The 20756-nt window shown below is 45.2% G+C and overlaps 2 protein-coding genes across 2 annotated transcripts in view; one reads left to right on the forward strand and one right to left on the reverse strand.

Moving 5' to 3' along the window:
* The window catches only part of RNASE6 (ribonuclease A family member 6), a 476573-nt gene that overhangs the window by 124625 nt on the left and 331192 nt on the right, over positions 1-20756 (forward strand). The window lies entirely within an intron of this gene.
* The window catches only part of TEP1 (telomerase associated protein 1), a 52665-nt gene that overhangs the window by 16762 nt on the left and 15147 nt on the right, over positions 1-20756 (reverse strand). Inside the window, exons 8-24 of the mRNA XM_066343144.1 lie at positions 19775-19899; positions 19416-19573; positions 14179-14288; positions 12511-12601; positions 12100-12289; positions 7549-7717; positions 6895-7053; positions 6637-6714; positions 5523-5653; positions 4749-4808; positions 3384-3542; positions 2549-2725; positions 2212-2332; positions 956-1080; positions 630-743; positions 426-543; positions 78-272 (exon numbers count right to left, since the gene is read on the reverse strand). Coding sequence (XP_066199241.1) covers positions 78-272; positions 426-543; positions 630-743; positions 956-1080; positions 2212-2332; positions 2549-2725; positions 3384-3542; positions 4749-4808; positions 5523-5653; positions 6637-6714; positions 6895-7053; positions 7549-7717; positions 12100-12289; positions 12511-12601; positions 14179-14288; positions 19416-19573; positions 19775-19899 — 2280 coding nt within the window. The remainder of the gene's footprint in view (positions 1-77; positions 273-425; positions 544-629; positions 744-955; positions 1081-2211; positions 2333-2548; positions 2726-3383; positions 3543-4748; positions 4809-5522; positions 5654-6636; positions 6715-6894; positions 7054-7548; positions 7718-12099; positions 12290-12510; positions 12602-14178; positions 14289-19415; positions 19574-19774; positions 19900-20756) is intronic.

The raw sequence follows: 20756 nt of genomic DNA on the forward strand, positions 1-20756 counted from the left end.
TCCTGGCCCCACCTCCTCAGCCCACCTAGCCCACACAGCCACCCCGCCCTCCTGCCCAAGCCCCTGAGACTCTGTACCAGGAAAGCAGTCTTGCCCTGTCCCGACTGCCCGGTCACCAGGCTCAGCCTCCCTCGGTGCAGCAGAAGCTGCTTCACTGTGTCCTGAAGCAGGCGAGGCCGGGCAGGATTCGGTGGGTCCTGCAGCTGCTGAAAGGTGGCCTGGACCAAGTCGTCATCTGGGATGGACACTGGCTGCTCCAGCTGGGCCCCAGGCTGAGGGTACATGGGGCCATGATTATGTTTCCAAGCTCCACAGGACTCCAACACTAAGACTCACAAAGCTCCTACAAAGTTACTTCCCACCCAGGAACGTCCAGACCTCCCTACCCCCCCTCCACTCCCCTGGCCACCAGCTCTCCTGCTGACCTGTAGGTAAAGCTTCTGGATCATACTCCACACATCCTGCAGAACCAACTGCCCAAACTCCTCCAGCCCCCCAACATAGGGCTGGCCGGCTGCCACACCCCCCCACTCACAGGTGTATCTATGGGCAAAGAAAGTACAAGCAGAGTTAGAGGCCTGGGCCCCTCACATCTCTCTGTGCAGGGGCTCTCTCCTCCTCCAGCTCACCTGCGACAGGAAATCCCTTCCTGCTTGTTCAGGTAGCTCTTCAGCTCTGAGATCCGATGTACAGCCTCTTCAGATTCAGGAATAAAGTCAGGTTTCCAGGTATCTGGTACAGAGCTGATAACCAAAGAAACCCCAAGAGTGCTGCTGGACTCAGACCCCAGCCCCTTCCCGCCCTCAACCATCAGCCCTGGCCGTGTCCCCTGAAACTCCTTTAGTGGAGATCTCCCGACTCCAGCTCCAAGGCTGATCTGGTACTGCAAAGGCAAGCCCTCTCGGCCCTGTTCCCCTCTGCTAGGTCAGCAAGGCCTGGAGGCCAAAGCAGGTACCTGAGGAAGCTAGACTCCCGGAAGTAGATGAGTGCTCCGGCAGAGGGCTGCAGGCGCAGGCCCCGATTCAGGAACTGCATCACCTCCATCTCTGTCACAGAGCGGCCTAAAGGGTACTGCTGGGCCTGAGGGCGAGGGCAGAGCACAGGCGAGTTCAGTTTTACATCACCAACCCCTCCCTGGACACCCGCCAAGACCCCGGAGCTCCTTCCCTCAGGCATGTTTCTCCCTCCCTCCAGACACACACCCACTAAATAAGCTAACATTTAACATTTACTAAATGCCCGTCATGTATTGAGTATTTTTTTAATAGATTTTTAATTCTCATAATAACCCTGCAATGTAGATGTCACTGTTTCTCTTTAGGATAGGGAAGAACTAGGCCAGATCAGGATAAGCTATTTCCCACAAAGCCCCACAATAACTGAACGGTGATCAGAACCCAGATCCGTCTGATAGCAAAACCTAAACAGACCTGCTCTCTTTTTATTTTTTTAATTGAAAGAAAATTTTTTTTCTTTTACAGATACAGAGTCAGAGAGAGGGATAGATAGGGACAAACAGACAGAAACAGAGAGATGAGAAGCATCAATCATCAGTTTTTTGTTGCAACACCTTAGTTGTTCATTGATTGCTTTCTCACATGTGCCTTGGCTGTGGGCCTTCAGCAGACCGAGTGACCCCTTGCTCAAGCCAGCGACCTTGGGTCCAAGCCGGTGAGCTTTGCTCAAACCAGTTGAGCCCGCACTCAAGCTGGCGACCTCGGGGTCTCGAACCTGGGTCCTCCACATCCCAGTCCGATGCTCTATCCACTGTGCCACTGCCTGGTCAGCAGACCTGCTCTCTTAACTTCACTGCCCTTGGTCAACCCAGAGGTAATTCTTTTTTTTTTTCCTAAAGATTTTATTTATTGATTTTACAGAGAGAAGGGGGGTGACAAGTAGTTGCTTCATTCTAGCTGTTCACTGCTTCCTTGTTGTACGTGCCTTGACCGGGCAAGCCCAGGGTTTCAAACTGGCAACCTCAGCATTCCAGGTGCTTTACCCACTGCACCACCACAGGCCAGGCCAGAGGTAATTCTTAAAGGAATTCCCTCATCTAGGACGTGGCCACTCACAGAACCTCTGATGTTTCACTTCAAGTCTCAAGGACCTGTCTGTGCATAATCCCAGGGATCTTGACAAGCCAGGGCTTCTCCTACTCCTGCCCCAGCCTTTGCTTCCTCCCCAGACCCTGCTCCACCGTGTCTGCCTTACCCAGCGGAAGTGAGGATGGTCAGGAAGGTTGTAGGTGGGGGGAACATAGCCATAGCGGGAGCCCAGAATCCCCACAAACAGCTGCGAATTCTCCACCTCCCCGAGGCACACTTCCAGTTGTCTGCAGGCATGGTTATGGGGTATCACATTAGGGAGCCCAGGCACAAATGGGGAGCCTGGGCCCTGGGCCACAACTGAACAGCATGAAGGCAGGGCTGCTCTTGTTAGCATCCAAGGAGCACTCAGCCCTCAGGCATCCCTGCAGCCCCAAGGCTGCCCACCTCTGTTCCATGGCTCAAGGCCCTCTCCCCGCCGCTCTTCTCTGTAGTCCCCACACCTGTTTCTACGCGTCTCCTCCTCAGTGATGCCCCAGCGCAGGTCGATGGCATGAAGGTTAATCCGGTGGGGGGCTGCTCGGGCCTGCAATGCTGGTAGCACAGACCTGAGCAACAGGTCCCGCTCCCCGTGCATGTCCCGAAAAGTGGAGGAAATAAAAAGCCGGATGCTGCGCCAACTGGAGGTAAACAGAGGTCTGGGCTCAGTCTAGGGATCAGCCCCACAACTCAATTCCACAGACACAGCTGTGATCACCCTTCAGCACAGAGCTTGAGCCAGAAACAATAGACAGCAGGGGGTGTCCAGCAGCTCTCCAGAGAATAAGCTGCTCTTAGTCCCAGCTGCAGAGCCCTCGAAATTAAACCCTACTTGCCATTTCTCATGCACCTCTCCTTTATCAGATAATAATTGTTATGTACTTACTATCTGCCCAGGGAGGGCTCATGACAACACTGTGAGGTAAGCACAATCATTATCTCCAGTTTACTGGTCAAGAAACTACAGCTTAAAAAATTAAGCAACTAGTCCAAGATTCAAGCTACTATTTGGCAAAGCCAGGGTGAGAAAACCAGAGCCCATGCTCCCAAGCCCTCTTCCTGAACCCTGGCTGTATGCTGCCCGCCTCACGTTGTGACCCCGTTTCCCCAACAGAAAAAGGGGCATGCTCACAGTCTGACAATTTCCTGTTAGAGAAACCCCTGCCTGGAAAAGCAGAAGCAGACCTCAGAGAACAGAGCAAGCAGCATCTCAACAGCCAGAATTTCAGTCACCAGAGTTTCTTCGGGTTTTGAAGGCAGCCCCTCCCAATTCACAAAGGCAGAGAAACATAGACTGACCCAGCCTGGGAAATGGGAGACAAGGGGCTGGGTGTATTCTCTTCCAGTGGCCGGAGAGACAGGGCCTCTGTCTTTCCTGAAGGAGGTGGAATCTTGAATATTTTGTCCATTTGGTCTACATGTTCTAGAAGACGGGAGGCCCCACGCTCTGCAATGAACCTGAAATAAATAATGACCAAAAAAATGAGAGCAGGATACCCCAGTCAGAATCAGTAAGATCTTCTACAGGGGCCAGGGGCAAAGATATTATGAGGTTAAGTCCCCCAGTTAACTGGAGCTCCTTAAGAAGAGAACCAAAAGCAATGAATGTAACAAAATAAATAAGGGTGCAGAACCACGAGAATGAAAGAAAAGAGAATAACCAAGTCCCAGACGCTCTTGTTATGCATGGTTATCATAGGCTTTCTGTTGGGCCAGGGGAAACTGGGCTGGGCGAAGGTATAAAAATGAAGGCCATCCCAGTCGGGGCTAGATCAGCTCTATACCAGCTTTGAAAGCTCCCTGAAGAAGGAGGAATGTGCATGAGGCTTCCTAATAGCAACTGGGGCAATGGGCAGCATCCAAAGGAAAAGGCAGGGAAGAAAACATGAAAATGAGAAAGCTAAGCATGGAGGAAAAAAGAAAGTAAAAAGATTTCTATAAAGTTAGCATCAATAAATAACTTAAGCATGGGATTTCCTGTGGATCAAGAATGAGCCTGACAAGGCAGTGGCGCAGTGGATAGAGTGTTAGCCTGGGACACTGAGGAGCCAGGTTCAAACCCAACATTGCCAGCTTGAGCACGGGATCACAGACATGACCCCATGGTCACCAGCTTGAAGCTCAAGGTTGCTAGCTTCTCTGGCTTGAGCAAGGGGTCTCTGTCTTGGCTGGAGCCACCCAGTCAAGGCATGTATGGGAAAGCAATCAATGAACAACTAAGGTGCTGCAAGATGAGTTGATGCTTCTCATCTCTCTCCCTTCCTTGTCTATCACTGCCCCCCTTTCTTTCTTGCTAGGAAGAAAAAAAAAAAAAGAATGAAACAAATAGAAGTGATGTGACCAATTCTTGAATTGTTCACGTAGTGTGCTCTCTCATGTCCCTTATTCTTCTTTCCTACTAAATGTAATACAAAAATGATGGCTGGAGCCGGAGCAGTAATTTTGCACCATGAGATGGATGCAGAGTATTTGATAATGGTGGAACGATAAGACAGAAGGTGCCTGAGTCTCTGTAACACTGTGGTGCTGCTATGCCTAGATAGCTGTAAAACAGAAATACAATACTATCTTCTTTTAAAAAAGTAAATGGAGTAGAGACTACAGCTCTCTCTTGAAAATGCTCTAACAAGCCCCCAATCCTTTCAATGTCAATGCAGTACTCACTTCAGTATCCCGTCAGTACAGCCCAAGAGTGTCACATCATTGGGATTCGAGTCTTGTAATCTGGCAAAGGAAGAAGAAGCCATTACCTATCAGAAACAGTACCAGGAACACAGTCACTGGATAGATACCTCACCTCTGCACTTTTAATAGGGTTATGTGCTAGGCTGGGCATAGCATGGCCCTCACAAAGGGTTTGAACTAGGAGCCCTGGCCGGTTGGCTCAGTGGTAGAGCGTCGGCCTGGCGTGCAGAGGTCCCGGGTTCGATTCCTGGCCAGGACACACAGGAGAAGCACCCATCTGCTTCTCCACCCCTCCCCCTCTCCTTCCTCTCTGTCTCTCTCTTCCCCTCCCACAGCGAGGCTCCACTGGAGCAAGGATGGCCCGGGCACTGGGGATGGCTCCTTGGCCTCTGCCCCAGGCACTGGAGTGGCTCTGGTCGCAACAGAGCGACGCCCTGGAGGGGCAGAGCATCGCCCCCTGGTGGGCAGAGCGTCGCCCCCTGGTGGGCATGCCGGGTGGATCCCAGTCGGGTGCATGCGGGAGTCTGTCTGACTGTCACTCCCCATTTCCAGCTTCAGAAAAATACAAAAAAAAAAAAGGTTTGAACTAGGTTTAAAACTTCAGAGAAGATTCTCGCGCCTGATGTGCAACAGACATAAGAGGCAGAACTGGGGTGGTGCCTGGTGAGTGGGAGGGTACCAAACTTTAGTAGGATAGACATGAAATATGGATCACTACCTTCTGGCACTGGGCAGTGAATGTGAACTCCTTACGTGTAACATGTTCCTCTTAGAAGAACACCAACAAAGAGGCACTTGGGATTCACATGCTGCCAGAAAAGCTGTTTGGCCTTATTTATCTGTCGCTCATTCATCTCTTCACCAAAGATGATGACCCTGTCTACCTGCAAGATAAAAGAGAAGGGACTGAGACCAGGGAACAAAGGAACAGAGGACAGGCTACAGAGGTCAGGACATCAAGGGATCTTGGAGGACTAGGGAAATTAGGAATAGTCTGAGCAGGAAGGAAACTGCCTCTCCTTCGCGCCAGGCAGCCATTACATGCTGACTTAGAGGGCCATGAAAGCGGAGGTTGGGTGGGGGCCAGTGGTGTGCAGCAGCTGCCTTGTTCAGGCTAAGAGCTGACTGCCAGATACTTTGGAATTTTGTGAGTCAGTTGTTAAACATGGTCACTATTAAATATTAAATTATATAAATTTGCAATTAAATAAATTATATTAAAAACAAAACTAATAAGTAACCTGACCTGTGGTTGACACAGTAAAGTCTCAACCTGAATGCTGAGGTCACCAGTTTGAAACCCTGGGCTTGCCCCGTCAAGGCACATATGGGAAGCAACTCCTATAAAGTTGAAGCCTCCCGCTCCTCCAGCTCCCCTTCTCTATCTCCTCTCTCTAAAATCAATAAGTAGAAAAAAAGTAAAAATAAAAAAAAATAAGTAAAATCTTTAAAAATAATAATAAACTATCACTTTCTAATTATTTTACTACATCTTACCATTATCTAGTCTTGAGCTTACTAACATGTACTTTATCTGTATTGTGGGAAGAGAACACAATAGTGTAATACTTAGTATCTCTCCCCAACTCTGAGTTCACTGACATCATGAAATCAGCTTGAAATCAGCCATGGAAGGAGTCTTTACACCACGGAAATTAGCAAATGCTACTAACCAAGACTTATTTTCCCAAATTGCTGATTGTTAAACATTTACCAGCAAACCACTGGTTAGGGGGTTGCAGCCAGCCAGGAGCTGATCTGGGTACTGTATATAGTTTGAAAAGTCAGCTTTGAGGAATGAGATACATCAGTTGTAGAGAAAAATGTTGGGGAGGAGAGAGTTTCTCAGGGACTGGGCAGTACTCACAGGAATTCTCTGGGCAGCCAGAGATAGTAGGTGCTTCCCAAAAGTACGCTGGGACCATTCATACTCTCCATCTAATTCCTGAAGGAAAAAGGATCACAAAATGCTGTTGCCTGGGAGATAATCAGTAAACAACAAACACCACAGTTCGCTTGGGAAATCTTCAAAACTGTGCGTTTCTAAGCTTTTCCTGACTACGCAGGCTGTTCCCAGGCTTGTGTCCACTGCTGTATTTTTGCACAGTGGGGGTGGGTGACTCACCTGGACCTGAGCCTGAAGCTCGACTGCAGTCTTCAGAATACCATCTTCTGCCTTGACCACTGCAGTCTTCAGAGCGCCTCTTCCACACGGCAAGAGGTCCGCGTGCTCCGCCCGCGCCATCATCATTCCGATCAACAGCAACACATAATTCAGGGGAGGCTGAGTGGACAAGCATCAGGGGAAAATAAAGCTCCCCTACTTTCAAATCCACTCCTGTCTATCCAGCCTTGAAGACTAAACACCTCCACTGCGTGGTGAAAGGGACAATATGCCCAGGTAGGAGGGGTCCACTTCAGTAGCCCTCAGAAAATGCTTACTGAGAGGGAGGTGGAGAAAGGCCAGGATCCCCCTGCAGATTTTGCATGTGGATGGAGGGAGGTAAAAGTGAATATTTTGGTCGAAGACATTTAGAGAAGATTATGTACCAGTCAAATGTGAAATGTTAGTGTTATAATCCACGAACAGGCTTGAGACCACATTCTAGTAATTGTCTCTAGGGACAAAGTCTGACACTGGGAAGCAAATATGTACAGTCTTTTATTTTAGTTGCTTGTTTGCTTTGCACACTTGCTTACAAAAACAAGGTCTGCGAACAGAGTATCTTACGAGCTCTAGCTTCCTATAAACCACCCACTTTTTACATTTTTTTTTTACCCCTTGTGGGTTGCTCTTGGGACAGAATTTGTCTGCATGGGCATCTGTCTGATAGACCAAGAGGGTGCGGCCTGGCAGCGGGGGCAGGCTGTGCTTCACGGAGAGGTTCACGGCTGTCTCCAGGGCCTGTCGATATCGAGCCAGTATCTCACCATCATATTTCCACTGTCTGTAGGCAGGAAAGGCACAGACAGAAGGACTCAGGGGCTTCTCTATTTGCCACTTTAAGGCACATGGGAGGATGGGAACTTGCCACTCAGGTACTGAGCCTTCCCCACCCCCCACCTTCCATAGCCCCCCTCCACTGCCAGTAGAGAAGACTGGGACAGAGCATCCCTTTGCTGGCATTCCACAGGACTCTCCTAATCCACTCTCATGGCAGGAGAGAAGTCACCTGTAGATCCACTCTCTGAAATCACTTGCTACACATAACACATCAATCTATACTTGCTTCATGAGGCAAGCCTTCACTGCTACATATTTTTAAATTATATTTTAAAGCCTGACCAGGCAGTGGCGCAGTGGAAAGAGCATTGGACTGGGACGCAGAGGACCCAGGTTCAAAACCCAAAGGTCGTCAACTTGAGCATGGGCTAACCATCTTGAGCATGGGCTCAATAAAGGATTGAGCGTAGGATCACAGACATGACCCCATGGTCGCTGCCTTGAGCCCAAAGGTCACTGACTTGAAGCCCAAGGTTGCTGGCTTGAGCTCAAGGTCACTGGCTTGAGCAAGGGGTCACTCACTCTGCTGTAGCTCCTCGCCTCCCCATCAAGGCACATATGAGAAAGCAATTAATGAACAACTAAGGAGCTTCAATGACGAATTGATGCTTCTCATACAAATCAAAACTACAATGAGATACCACCTCACACCTGTTAGATTAGCTATTATCAACAAGACAGGTAATATAGCAAGTGTTGGAGAGGCTGTGGAGAAAAAGGAACCCTCATACACTGTTGGTGGGAATGTAAAGTAGTACAACCATTATGGAAGACAGTATGGTAGTTTCTCAAAAAATTAAAAATAGAGCTACCATATGACCCAGCAATACCTCTACTGGGTATATACCCCCAAAACTCAAAAACATTGGTACGTAAAGACACATGCAGCCGCACATTCATTGCAGCATTGTTCACAGTGGCCAGGACATGGAAACAACCAAAAAGCTCGTCAATAGATGACTGGATAAAGAAGATGTGGCACATATACACTATGGAATATTACTCAGCCATAAGAAATGATGACATCGGATCATTTACAACAACATGGATGGACCTTGATAACATTATACTGAGTGAAATAAGTAAATCAGAAAAAACTAAGAACTACATGATTCTATACATAGGTAGAACATAAAAATGAGACCCAGGGACATGGACAAGGGAGAAGGGGGAGGGGCATAAAGAAAACCAGATAGAAGGTGACGGAAGACAATTTGACTTTGGGTGATGGGTATACAACATAATCAAATGTCAAAATAACCTGGAGATGTTTTCTCTGAATCTATGTACCCTAATTAATCAATGTCATCCCATTAAAATTAATAATAAAGGAAAAAAATAAAAATAAATAAATAAAAAGAATTGATGCTTCTCATCTCTCTCCCCTTCCTGTCTATCTGTCCCTAAAATAACAAACAAAAAAACCCAAATAAATATTCCTTACTCTGAAAACTGGAAGTTAAAGAGGAAAGAACTGAGCATTCATTCTATCTTTCCAATACAATCTATATTACAGGGTAACTAAATACATTTAATTGATGAGCAATTCTTTTTAGAATCCCAACTAATAAATATGCGTGATGACAGAAACCTCCATCTGCAACTGACAATGAAATAAGTGGTTCAGGTAAAGATCATCAATTAATGAAAGATTAACTTTATGGTGAAGAAATCAGGCTATCATCATATAAAAGCACGGATCAATCTTAGTATCACTATGACTGAGGTCCACCAGAGGTTTTGTGCCCCCAGATCCCGTCTCCTATTAGAAGGTAAAAAAAAGTCTGATGGTCTTTCTCACTGTGGATAAAGGATCACCTGTGAAATATTCTTGTAAGAAAAAAGAGTGAATTCTGAATTATTCAAGCCTTTGGAGGGAATGGCCAAGGTACATAGAGTACAGGAACAAGTCAGATGACATCATAAGGAAGTAGACAAATCTAGAATGTGGGACATTCTGTGGGGCCCCTGTACCTAGTTTCTACAGCAAGTCAATGGCATAAAAACATTGAAAAGATTAAAAGAGATTTAAGAGACTTAGACCAGAAATTTCCTTGCACAGAAAAAAGACCATGTGAGGACACAGGGAGAGGGCAGCCACCTGCAAGCCAAGGAGAGAGGCCTTGGGAGAAACCAAATCTGCCAGGACTTCCAACCTGTAGAACTGTGAAGAAATACATTTCTATTGTTTAAGACACACACACACACACACACACACACACACACACACACACACGGAGACTTAATAGCCAAATGTAATGTGTATGCCTCGTTTGGTTCCTGATTTGAATATAACTGTGAAATAATATTTTTGAGACAAATGAAAAACATTAATATGGACTAGGTCAAATATAATTATACCAAGGAATTTTTTTCAGTTTTGTTAGGTATATTAATGATATTCTACTTATATAAGAAAATGTCTGGTCTAACCTGTGGTGGCGCAGTAGATAAAGCATCAACCTGGAGCACTAAGGTCACCGGTTCAAAACCCTGCACTTGCCTGGTCAAGGCACAAAGGAGAAGCAGCTAATGCGAGTTGATGCTTCCCACTCCTTGCCCTTTCCTCTCTCTCTTCTAAAATCAATAAATAAAATCTTTAAAAAACACATACACAAAAGAAAATGTCTGCTTTAGGAGACACAAGAGAAGTATGGAGGGGTGAATAAAATGTCATATTATTTGACATTTGTTTTTGAAAACATCTTCAAAGAAAAGGAAAAGGGTCTATGGCCATACCACCCTGATATCGTCTGATCTCGGAAGACAGGCAGGGTTGGGCCTGGTTAGCACTTGGATGGGAGAGAGAAAAGGGAAAGAATCAGGAAAGGCAGTGTGGTAAAACATAGATAATCATTGGATATGGCTATCAGTGTTGTAGGAGTCCATTATACTATTCTCATTACTTGTGTGCATGTTTAAATATTTTCATAATAAATTTTAATCTATAGAATTCAATAGTTTCTACCAGTACTGGCCAATAAAGTTAAGTTACAATTAATAAAGTTAAGTTAAAATTACACATGTAATTTAAAATTTTTAGTAACCACATTAAAAACATAAAAAGAAACAAGAAATTAATATTATATTTAACCAAATATATAAAAATATTTTCATTTCAACATGCAATTAATACAAAAATTATGAATGAGATATTTTACATCCTTTTTCATACAGTTCTCACATCTTAGTTCAAACAAGCCACATTTCAAGTGCTTAAAAGCCACAAGTAGCTAGTGTCTACCTAATGGCCAGCAAAGGCATATATACTCTATATATATTCTTTGGCTGATTCTTTTTTTTTTTACAGAGACAGAGAGAGTCAGAGAGAGGGATAGATAGGGGCAGACAGACAGTAATGGAGAGAGATGAGAAGCATCAATCATTAGTTTTTCATTGCGACACCTTAATTGTTCATTGATTGCTTTCTCATATGTGCCTTGACCAGGGAACTATAGCAGACCAAGTGACCCCTTGCTCAAGCCAGCAACCTTGGGTCCAAGCTGGTGAGCTTTGCTCAAACCAGATGAGGCCGCACTCAAGCTGGCGACATCGGGTTCTCGAACCTGGGTCCACAGCATCCCAGTCCGACGCTCTATCCACTGCACCACTGCCTGGTCAGGCCCTAGGCTGATTCTTAATGAGCTGTGTGCATCAGTTCCACTGGTCACTGATTCAGGATACTCCTGGCCACTGAGTTCTATCAGAAGGTTAGATGATCCCTGCCTTTGCCTTGAATGAAAACAAATGAAGATGCTGTTGAAGCATCTCAAAGGACAGGTTGCTGGAACAGGATGTTGAAGCATCTGGAAGGACAGGTTTCATGTCCATGCTTGAGCCTGTTTGATGATAACTATGTATGTGTCAAAAGAAAATGAAAGTGAATGGGTCAGAAAATACAGAGACAGATAGAGAAACAAAAGAAAAACAAAGAGATATCACAGGGTATAAAAAGAAAGAAAACCGTGAACCAGAACAGAAGCAGAGAAGACATTAGAATGCACAAGGAGAAAAAGAAATGCTTCATGAACTCGAGCAATCCATGGAAACCATGAAACAATCACAAAGAACAGAGCAGATGCCCAAACATAAATTCTGTTTCATGATCTCTCTAAAGGACAATGGTAAAGACAAGGTTTGCTGTGCAAAAGATTGGAAACAGGCAAGTCTAAGGAATTGGGATGGCTGACAAGCATATCTTTACAGAATAAAAGTTGGGATTTCCAGATGACTTCCAAGCCTTGTCAGGGTACCTTTAGTTGCCCTCCCTTTGCTTCCAGACACACACACATACACACACACACACACACGCACGCACGCACGCACCTGGTCCTGTGTATCTTCAGCTTCTCCCGCTTGAGCTGCTCATACAATACAGGCATCATCATTGCTGCCCGAAGTTGCCGGCGATTTAGGTTGCAAAGTTGCGTCTTATAGTAATGCCTCCTGACATTTTTTGAGTAGTATCTAATTATTATCCGCTTCATCAGTTGTGTGTTGGAAGGAAATGGCAATGCTGTGTGGCAACAAGTAAATATCTGAGTCAGGCAGTCTCTATTCTCTCACCTTGTCTTCCCATCAATACCTGTACTGCGCCCCAGCCCTTGGGACTGGCAAGCATCTGACCTCTCCCCACCCTGTGACTGGAAGGCAGGCGGCTGAAAAATACCAGTGCTGCTGCCTCACCTATTCTCAGACACGAGAGACAAACAGGAGTTGGAAGAAGAAAGACAATACCTTTATTTTTTAGTTGAGCCTCAAGGTCATTGATGGAATCATGGGCATTAAGGAATCTGAATGGGAACTGCCGACTGTGAATCACAGACTTCTGAAAGGCAAGGGAGGGGTGTGAGTACATGGGACAGGTGTGAGTACGTGGGAGGGGTGAATACGTGGGAGGGGTGTGAGTACATGAGGGGTGTATGTGGGAGGGGTGTGAGTACATGAGGGGTGTATGTGGGAGGGGTATGAGTACGTGGGACAGGTGTGAGTACGTGGGAGGGGTGTGAATACATGAGAGGGATGTATGTGGGAGGGGTGTGAGTACGTGGGACAGGTGTGAGTACATGGGAGGGGTGTGAATACATGAGAGGGATGTATGTGGGAGGGGTGTGAGTACGTGGGAGGGGTGTGAGTACATGAGAGGGGTGTATGTGGGAGGGGTGTGAGTACGTGGGACAGGTGTGAGTACATGAGAGGGGTGTATGTGGGAGGGGTGTATGTGGGAGGGGTGTGAGTATGTGGGACAGGTGTGAGTATGTGGGAGGGGTGTGAGTACATGAGAGGGGTGTATGTGGGAGGGGTGTGAGTATGTGGGACAGGTGTGAGTATGTGGGAGGGGTGAGTACGTGGGAGGGGTGTGAGTAGTATGTGGGAGGGGTGTGAGTACATGAGAGGGGTGTATGTGGGAGGGGTGTGAGTATGTGGGACAGGTGTGAGTATGTGGGAGGGGTGAGTACGTGGGAGGGGTGTGAGTACGTGGGAGGGGTGTGAATACATGAGAGGGATGTACGTGGGAGGGGTGTATGTGGGAGGGTTGTGAGTACATGGGAGGGGTGTATGTGGGAGGCGTGTGAGTACATGGGAAAGGTGTGAGTATGTGGGAGAGGTGTGAGTATGTGGGAGGGGTGTGAGTATGTGGGAGGGGTGTGAGTACATGAGAGGGGTATATGTGGGAGGGGTGTGAGTACGTGGGAGAGGTCTGAGTACATGAGAGGGGTGTATGTGGGAGGGGTGTGAGTACGTGGGAGAGGTGTGAGTACATGAGAGGGGTGTATGTGGGAGGGGTGTGATTACATGAGAGGGGTGTATGTGGGAGGGGTGTGATTACATGAGAGGGGTATATGTGGGAGGGGTGTGAGTACATGAGAGGGGTGTATGTGGGAGGGGTGTGAGTACGTGGGAGGGGTGGACATTAGGAACCTTAGTGATCAGGAACTTGAGATAACCGCTCTAAATTTGTGGGAAGGTAAGGAAAGACAAGATGAATATTAGAAAAGAGATAAAGAAAAAAGGAGAGAAGATTAAAAGAAAAGAAGAAAGTCATTATGTGAGAATATGAGATTAGGTTTTAAAAACAAAGAAAGGAAGGTTGTTTTATATCCGACTTCCTCTAAAGTCACTTAAATCACAGAAGTAGCCCCTCCTTTCAGTGATTTCTGAAATCACTGATTGACTCAGAAAATGAAAAGGAAAGCTCTTATATCTCAAAGGGTTGATGAACCCTTAGACCTATCTCTCCCAATCTATCTGTATCTCTGTATCTGTTTTCAGCTCACATGGAAATGGCTTGGTGGCCACAACCTCCCCCAGCCACTAGGAAAAGCCTGGTTTGCAAAGTTGTAGTGGCTTCTCCACACCCACCTCTAGCGGCTGGGCCACCCAGTCCCTGCCCCTCACAAATACCGCCTGCTGGAGTCTCTGCAGTACAAGCTCATGGTGGTGGGCACTGATTCCAACCCGCAGCAAGTTGCACAGATTCCGAAGCATGGCCATGAAGGGAAGCTTCCCGTTGTCTGCAGAAGGTCAGGCATAGGGTGAGAAAAGCAAACAAAGGGTGAGTGGGGGAGGTCAGAGACCAGAGCAGAAGTTCAGAGACCATGTAGAAAATTCAGGATGGAGGAAATAAGATATTAACATATGATCTATCCTACCCAAAATATTTTAAAGGTCTGCACAGGAAGAAAAAAAAACACATGGTTGGCCTGAAGTTTGGAGCAAAATTTATACAAAACACTGTTTGTAGGATGGCTGTTTCAATAAGCAACTTATGTTATCACTTTGTCTGTTGGTTCCAACCCTGGGACTGGGCTCAACTGGCAACATATATTCTCTAATGTAGAGTAATGATTTCCAAACTTTTTAGATGGCTAAAAGAAAAACCTCTTAGTCTAAATTTGGTTCTTTATAAATTGTATACATGTAGTGCAATATACACTTAAGGGTCATCTTTAATAATAGTGTAAATCCCTCGTTCAAATAGTCTTCTTATTACTTTTTAAGTTTTCTGGCAGACTTCTTATAAGATCTAATTAAATAGTCATTATTTTTCATTTATGTTTAGGTAAAAAAGACTTGCAATGAAGAAGAATTCCACCTTTGTCACTTTCTTACTGTTCACTTGTCCCTGTGATGTTAATATTATCTTCAAGTTATAGTTAGTTTCTTAATAACCTTTTTAGGACATATGTCAATTTTAGAGGGTTAGTTTGGTTAATAATGAATAATAATTCTAAACTCATGTATGATTCAAAGGTAAGCTGCGGTATCACATGCAGAAACCAAAAGAGTGAGGGGCAACAACAATGCCTTCATATTGGGGAACTCCAGCTCTTCCTAAATAAACCTCAACTATCACATGTAACATAACCATATACCATGTGGACTAAGTGACTAGCACAGTAAATGTTAAGAAAATTCCTTCTGTTTTTCAGATAAAGGTTAACATAAGTGGGAGGTGTGCTATTTTTCCCACTTTAGAGACCAGGCCTGGCAGCCTCCAAATCCACATCCCATGCACAAGCCTGCACTTACCAACAGCTTTTATCAGAATAGAAAAATGAGGTTGTATACACAGATTAAGTGATGTGTGATGACTAAGGAACTATTGTATCCTTTGTAAGGGCATAAGTTTTTGCAACTGTTGCTATGTATGAAAGGTTTTCTAGTCTCATCTGTGGTGGTGCAGTGGATAGAGCATCAACCTGGAATGCTGAGGTCAATGGTTTGAAACCCCAGGTTTGCCCAGTCAAGGCATGTATGAGAGCAATCAATGAACAACTAAAGTGAAGCAACTACTAGTTGTTGCTTCTCTCCTTCTCTCTTTCTCTCTCTCTCTAAAATCACTAAATCTTTTTTATTAAAGAAAATGGTTTTCTAGATCATTTTGTTTTTATTTTTTTTGTTTTTTTGTTTTTTTTTCCTGAAGTTGGAAACAGGGAGGCAGTCAGACAGACTCCCGCATGCGCCCGACCGGGATCCACCCGGCACGCCCACCAGGGGGCGATGCTCTGCCCATTGGGGGCATTGCTCTGTTGCAACCAGAGCCATTCTAGCGCCTGAGGCAGAGGCTATAGAGCCATCCTCAGCACCCGGGCCTACTTTGCTCCAATGGAGCCTTGGCTGCGGGAGGGGAAGAGAGAGACAGAGAGGAAGGAGAGGGAGAGGGGTAGAGAAGCAGATGGGCGCCTCTCCTGTGTGCCCTGGCCTGGAATCGAACCCGGGACTCCTGCACGCCAGGCCGATGCTCTACCACTGAGCCAACCGGCCAGGGCCTAGATTATTTTGATAAGAACTTAAGTACAATATCATATTTATAATACTAGAAAAAAATTGAGTATTTAACCTATAGATTGAGAAATTCATTGATTTCATTCCAAAAAATTGTTTTGTTTTGTGTTTGTGGCAGAGACAGAGAGAGTCAAAGAGAGGGACAAACAGACAGGAGGGGAGAGAGATGAGAAACATCAATTCTTCATTGTGGTTCCTTAGTAGTTCATTGATTGATTTCTTATACGTGCCTTGACCGGGGGGCTACAGCAGACTGAATGACCCCTTGCTCGAGCCAGCGACCTTGGGCTCAAGCTGGTGAGCCTTGCTCAAACCAGATGAGCCGGCGCTCAAGCTGGCAACCTTGGGGTCTTTAACCTGGGTCCTCCGTATCCCCACATCCTAGTCTGACACTCTATCCACTGCACTACCACCTGGTCAGGCCAAAAAATTGTTAATAAGTAAATGAATCTGTGGTCTCCAAAGAGAGGGATATATATATATATCTTATCTATTACTTTATGTTTATATATATTTTTTATTTTTTTTTATTTTCATACCTATATTTAAAATAGTTATATTTATTTTTTTTTTATTTTTTTTTATTTTTGTATTTTTCTGAAGCTGGAAACGGGGAGAGACAGTCAGACAGACTCCCGCATGCGCCCGACCGGGATCCACCCGGCACGCCCACCAGGGGCCACGCTCTGCCCACGAGGGGGCGATGCTCTGCCCTTCCGGGACCTCGCTCTGCCGTGACCAGAGCCACTCTAGCGCCTGGGGCAAAGGCCAAGGAGCCATCCCCAGCGCCCGGGCCATCTTTGCTCCAATGGAGCCTTGGCTGCGGGAGGGGAAGAGAGAGACAGAGAGGAAGGAGGGAGGGGGGGTGGAGAAGCAAATGGGCGCTTCTCCTATGTGCCCGGCCAGGGCTATTTATTTCTTAAAGTATATTAATTTACTAGTATATGTACAAAATTTTTATAAACAGGGAGGGGCAAAAGTAGATTTACAGTTGTTTGTATGGAATACAAAAATTAATAAATAATAATAAAAGAATAAACTCTGGGCCCTGGCTGGTTGGCTCAGCAGTAGAGTGTTGGCCCAGCATGTGGAAGTCCTGGGTTCAATTCCTGGTCAGGGCACACAGGAGAAGCGCCCATCTGCTTCTCCACCCCTCTCCCTACTGCCCCTAGCCCCACAGCCAGGGCTTGAATGGTTCAAACAAAAGTTGGCCCCAGGCACTGAGGATGGCTCCATGGCCTCACCTCAAGTGCTAAAATAGCCTGGTTGCTGAGCAATGGAGCAGTGGCTCCAAATGGGTAGAGCATCACCGCAGTAGAGGGCCTGGCGGGTGGATCCTGGTCGTGGTGCATGCGGGAGTCTGTCTCTGCCTCCCCACCTCTCACTTAAGAAAAAAAAAAGAATAAAGAAAAGAATAAAATCTGGCCTGGCCTGTGGTAGTGCAGTAATACAGTGCCAACCTGGAATGCCGAGGTTGCCATTTTGAAACTTTGGGCTTGCCTAGTCAAGGCACATATGACAAGCAACCAATGAACAGTTATAGTGAAGCAACCACTTCTCATTCCCCCCCCTTCTGTAAAAGCAACAAATAAAAATCTTAAAAAAAATAAAAAATAAGGGACTTTGTTTTCATATACTCACAACTATAAATCTACTTTTGCCCCACCTTACAGATATGCATGTGTTCTATGTATAACAACATATATTTTTTGCAATACATGACAAAAGTAAAAAAGTCTCTGTAGACCAGTGGATTAGACTATGGGCATTTGTTTCAACTAAGAATAATGACACAGTTTTCATCTTCAGGGACAGAGGGAGGAAGTAGAGATGATGCATACCGGAAACACCTACAGAAACTGGCTGTGATCGAGGCCTCTTTTTTCTACACCACCCAAAACTGAATCAATATGGAAGAAGAGGTACCTGACCAAGCAATGGCGCAGTGAATAGAGCATCAACGTGGGATGCTGAGGACCCAAAAATCCTGAGGTCTCTTGCTTGAGGATAGGCTCATCCGGCTTGAGTGTGGGGTTGCAGGCTTGAGCATTGGGTCATAGACATGACCCCATGGTCACTGGCTCAGCTGGAGCCCCTGACGCTTCTCATCTCTCTCCCTTCCTGCCTGTCTCTGTCTCTTTCCCTCTCTCTCTCGCTAACATATATATTAATGAAGAGGGAAGAGGCTGTCAGGCATATGTGTGCATGTGTTTTAATTCCCACATGATTCTGATGTGTACACCACCAGTGACAACCACAAAGATGGTTGTACTAAGGAGTACTAAGTAGCTGAGCAATTCAAGCTGCCCTGAGTATAATCTAACAAACATCAGTTCACAGAGAAATAGGTAAAGCCAACTCGGGCTTCTAAAGCTCTAAAATGTGAAATCTACAAAACTCAAGCAGACAAAAAGTCTAGATAGGTAGTTCTCAAAAGAAGTTGATTTTAAATTTTAAAAATAAAAGAAGTAAAAGAAAACAAAATGGAATAGAAAAAAATCTTCTGTAGTTAAAAATGAACTAAAAAAGAGAGAGAAAGAGAGAGTGAGATTAACTTGGTCATTCCTGATTTGAAGTTTTCAAATCAATATGGATAAGTTACCTAAAACATTCATGTCCTAAATATGAATTTCTATGGAGAGTCCACTATGCCATGTGCCAGAAAGTTCTACCTTATTTGGATGAGTTACACAGATATTGATACAAGTGAAATCAGAGGGAAGGTTCCACTTTTGTCATATGTTGAAAGACCTGTGTATCACCTAACCACATCTAGAATAATGAATGCTCTACCAATGATGTCAATGTTACTCAAAGCAGGAACAATTATGCACTCGGGTGTAGTCACTGGCAGGCCTTATAAGTCCAATCATTTTCAATGATGCAACTACCAAGCAACAGAATAACTGCATCATGCCATGGAAATCCTCTAGTCCAGTGGTAGTCAACCTGGTCCCTACAGCCCACTAGTGGGCGTTCCAGCTTTCATGGTGGGCGGTAGCGGAGCAACCAAAGTATAAATAAAAAGATAGATTTAACTATAGTAAGTTGTTCTATAAAGGTTTTTTTCTGCCAAACTTAGCAAAAATCTAACATAAAGTACTTGGTAAGTAATTATTATTATATGCTTTAACTTGTTATAACTCTGCTTTGTAAATTTTATAAAGTTACTTCCCTACTTCATAAATCACCATTACTGTGGAACCGGTGGGCAGTTAGGAAATTTTACTACTAACAGAGATACAAAAGTGGGCGGTAGGTATAAAAAGGTTGACTACTCCTGATCTAGTCCAATACAGAGAGGCATAAATGGGGAAGAGCAGTAGGGGGTGTGAGGGTCAAGGTCACTGTACCGATGAGTTGCTCCCAAACGGAAGCTTTGTTCCCCCGCAGGCTCAGCTCCCGCTCCCAGGTCTCTGGCTGAGACAGCTTCATCCGCTTCCCAGCTCTGCTAGAATCCCATGGCCCAGGGAGGCGACTTCGAGAAAAGGCCTGTAAGTTAGAAGGGTATCTGGAACAGAGGAGAAAAAGTTTATCATTTCAAAGCAGCTGAAAATAATTCGAGAAAGGAAAGGTGAGCCAATCAAAGCTAGTCAGTCATGTTTACAGGCCATGGCTGCCCAAACTGATGTTGCTGGGGTCAGAACTACAGGGATGGGGCCATGAATGTTGAAAAGCTATGGGGTTGTCCCGATAGAATGTACATTCTCACCTACAGCCCAGCAGGGCACGCACATGCTGGACAGGCTCCTGAATATGCAGTCGCTGTACCAACTTCTTCAGGGTGAATCTTGGTGGATCCTTTTTCTCTGGCACTGCATTGTAGGTCGCCTCAAACTGTGGAAATATCCCCAAACCCCCCAGGAGTCATTTAATCTATGACCACGGTCACTTTCTTTAGGAAGCAGAACCTAAAACCATGCTACACCCATGAGATCATTTCTTTCTCCAGAGTCGATTTAAGCAAAGAGTAGGAATAGGGGGTAAAAATATCTAGCAACAAGAACTCTTGTAGTGAGTGTAAGAGAGTGGCATTTTGGGGTTACCATGTTTTATTTACACAAGACTGAACTATCAATGGTAAAATGGAGCGAATGGCTTGTGAAAAGCAAGACGGGATAGAATAAACAGACAACCCTTTGTTCTCAGAGGGAGGAAAGAGAAAAGCAGTTCTTGTTTAAATCACTGAGACTTGGAGCAGGAAAATGGAGGCATCAGAACAATACTTGCTGTGAGGAGTTAAAAACAGAAAGAAGCTGCTTTTCAGAATCTTCTCTTATAAAAGATCTACTGTATTTCCCCATGTATAAGATGCACCCTTTTTCAAAAAATTTGGGGTCTAAAAACGATGCGTCTTATACAGTGGTTGTGGCATTTCAAATGCCATAAATGGAACTGAGGACGAGGCAATATATGAAGACACAGATTCGGCATCAGATATAGATGAGGACAAGCTAATGGATGGGAGTTTTGACAGTGATATGGAGTTGCATGACTTTTATGATGAATAAAACTTGAGTTCAATAGCTTTATGTAATACATTTTTTTTTCAAATTTCAGGCCCCAAAATTAAGGTGTGTCTTATACATGGAGTGTCTTATACATGGGGAAATACGGTAAATTTGGGATGCAGTAATAAGATGAAGAGAAAAGATCAGCTGACCAACTGAGACTCTTTTCTTTTCTTTTTTTTT

This window comes from Saccopteryx leptura, chromosome 6 (genome assembly GCF_036850995.1).
Source record: "Saccopteryx leptura isolate mSacLep1 chromosome 6, mSacLep1_pri_phased_curated, whole genome shotgun sequence".
In the NCBI taxonomy this organism is placed as follows: domain Eukaryota; kingdom Metazoa; phylum Chordata; class Mammalia; order Chiroptera; family Emballonuridae; genus Saccopteryx; species Saccopteryx leptura.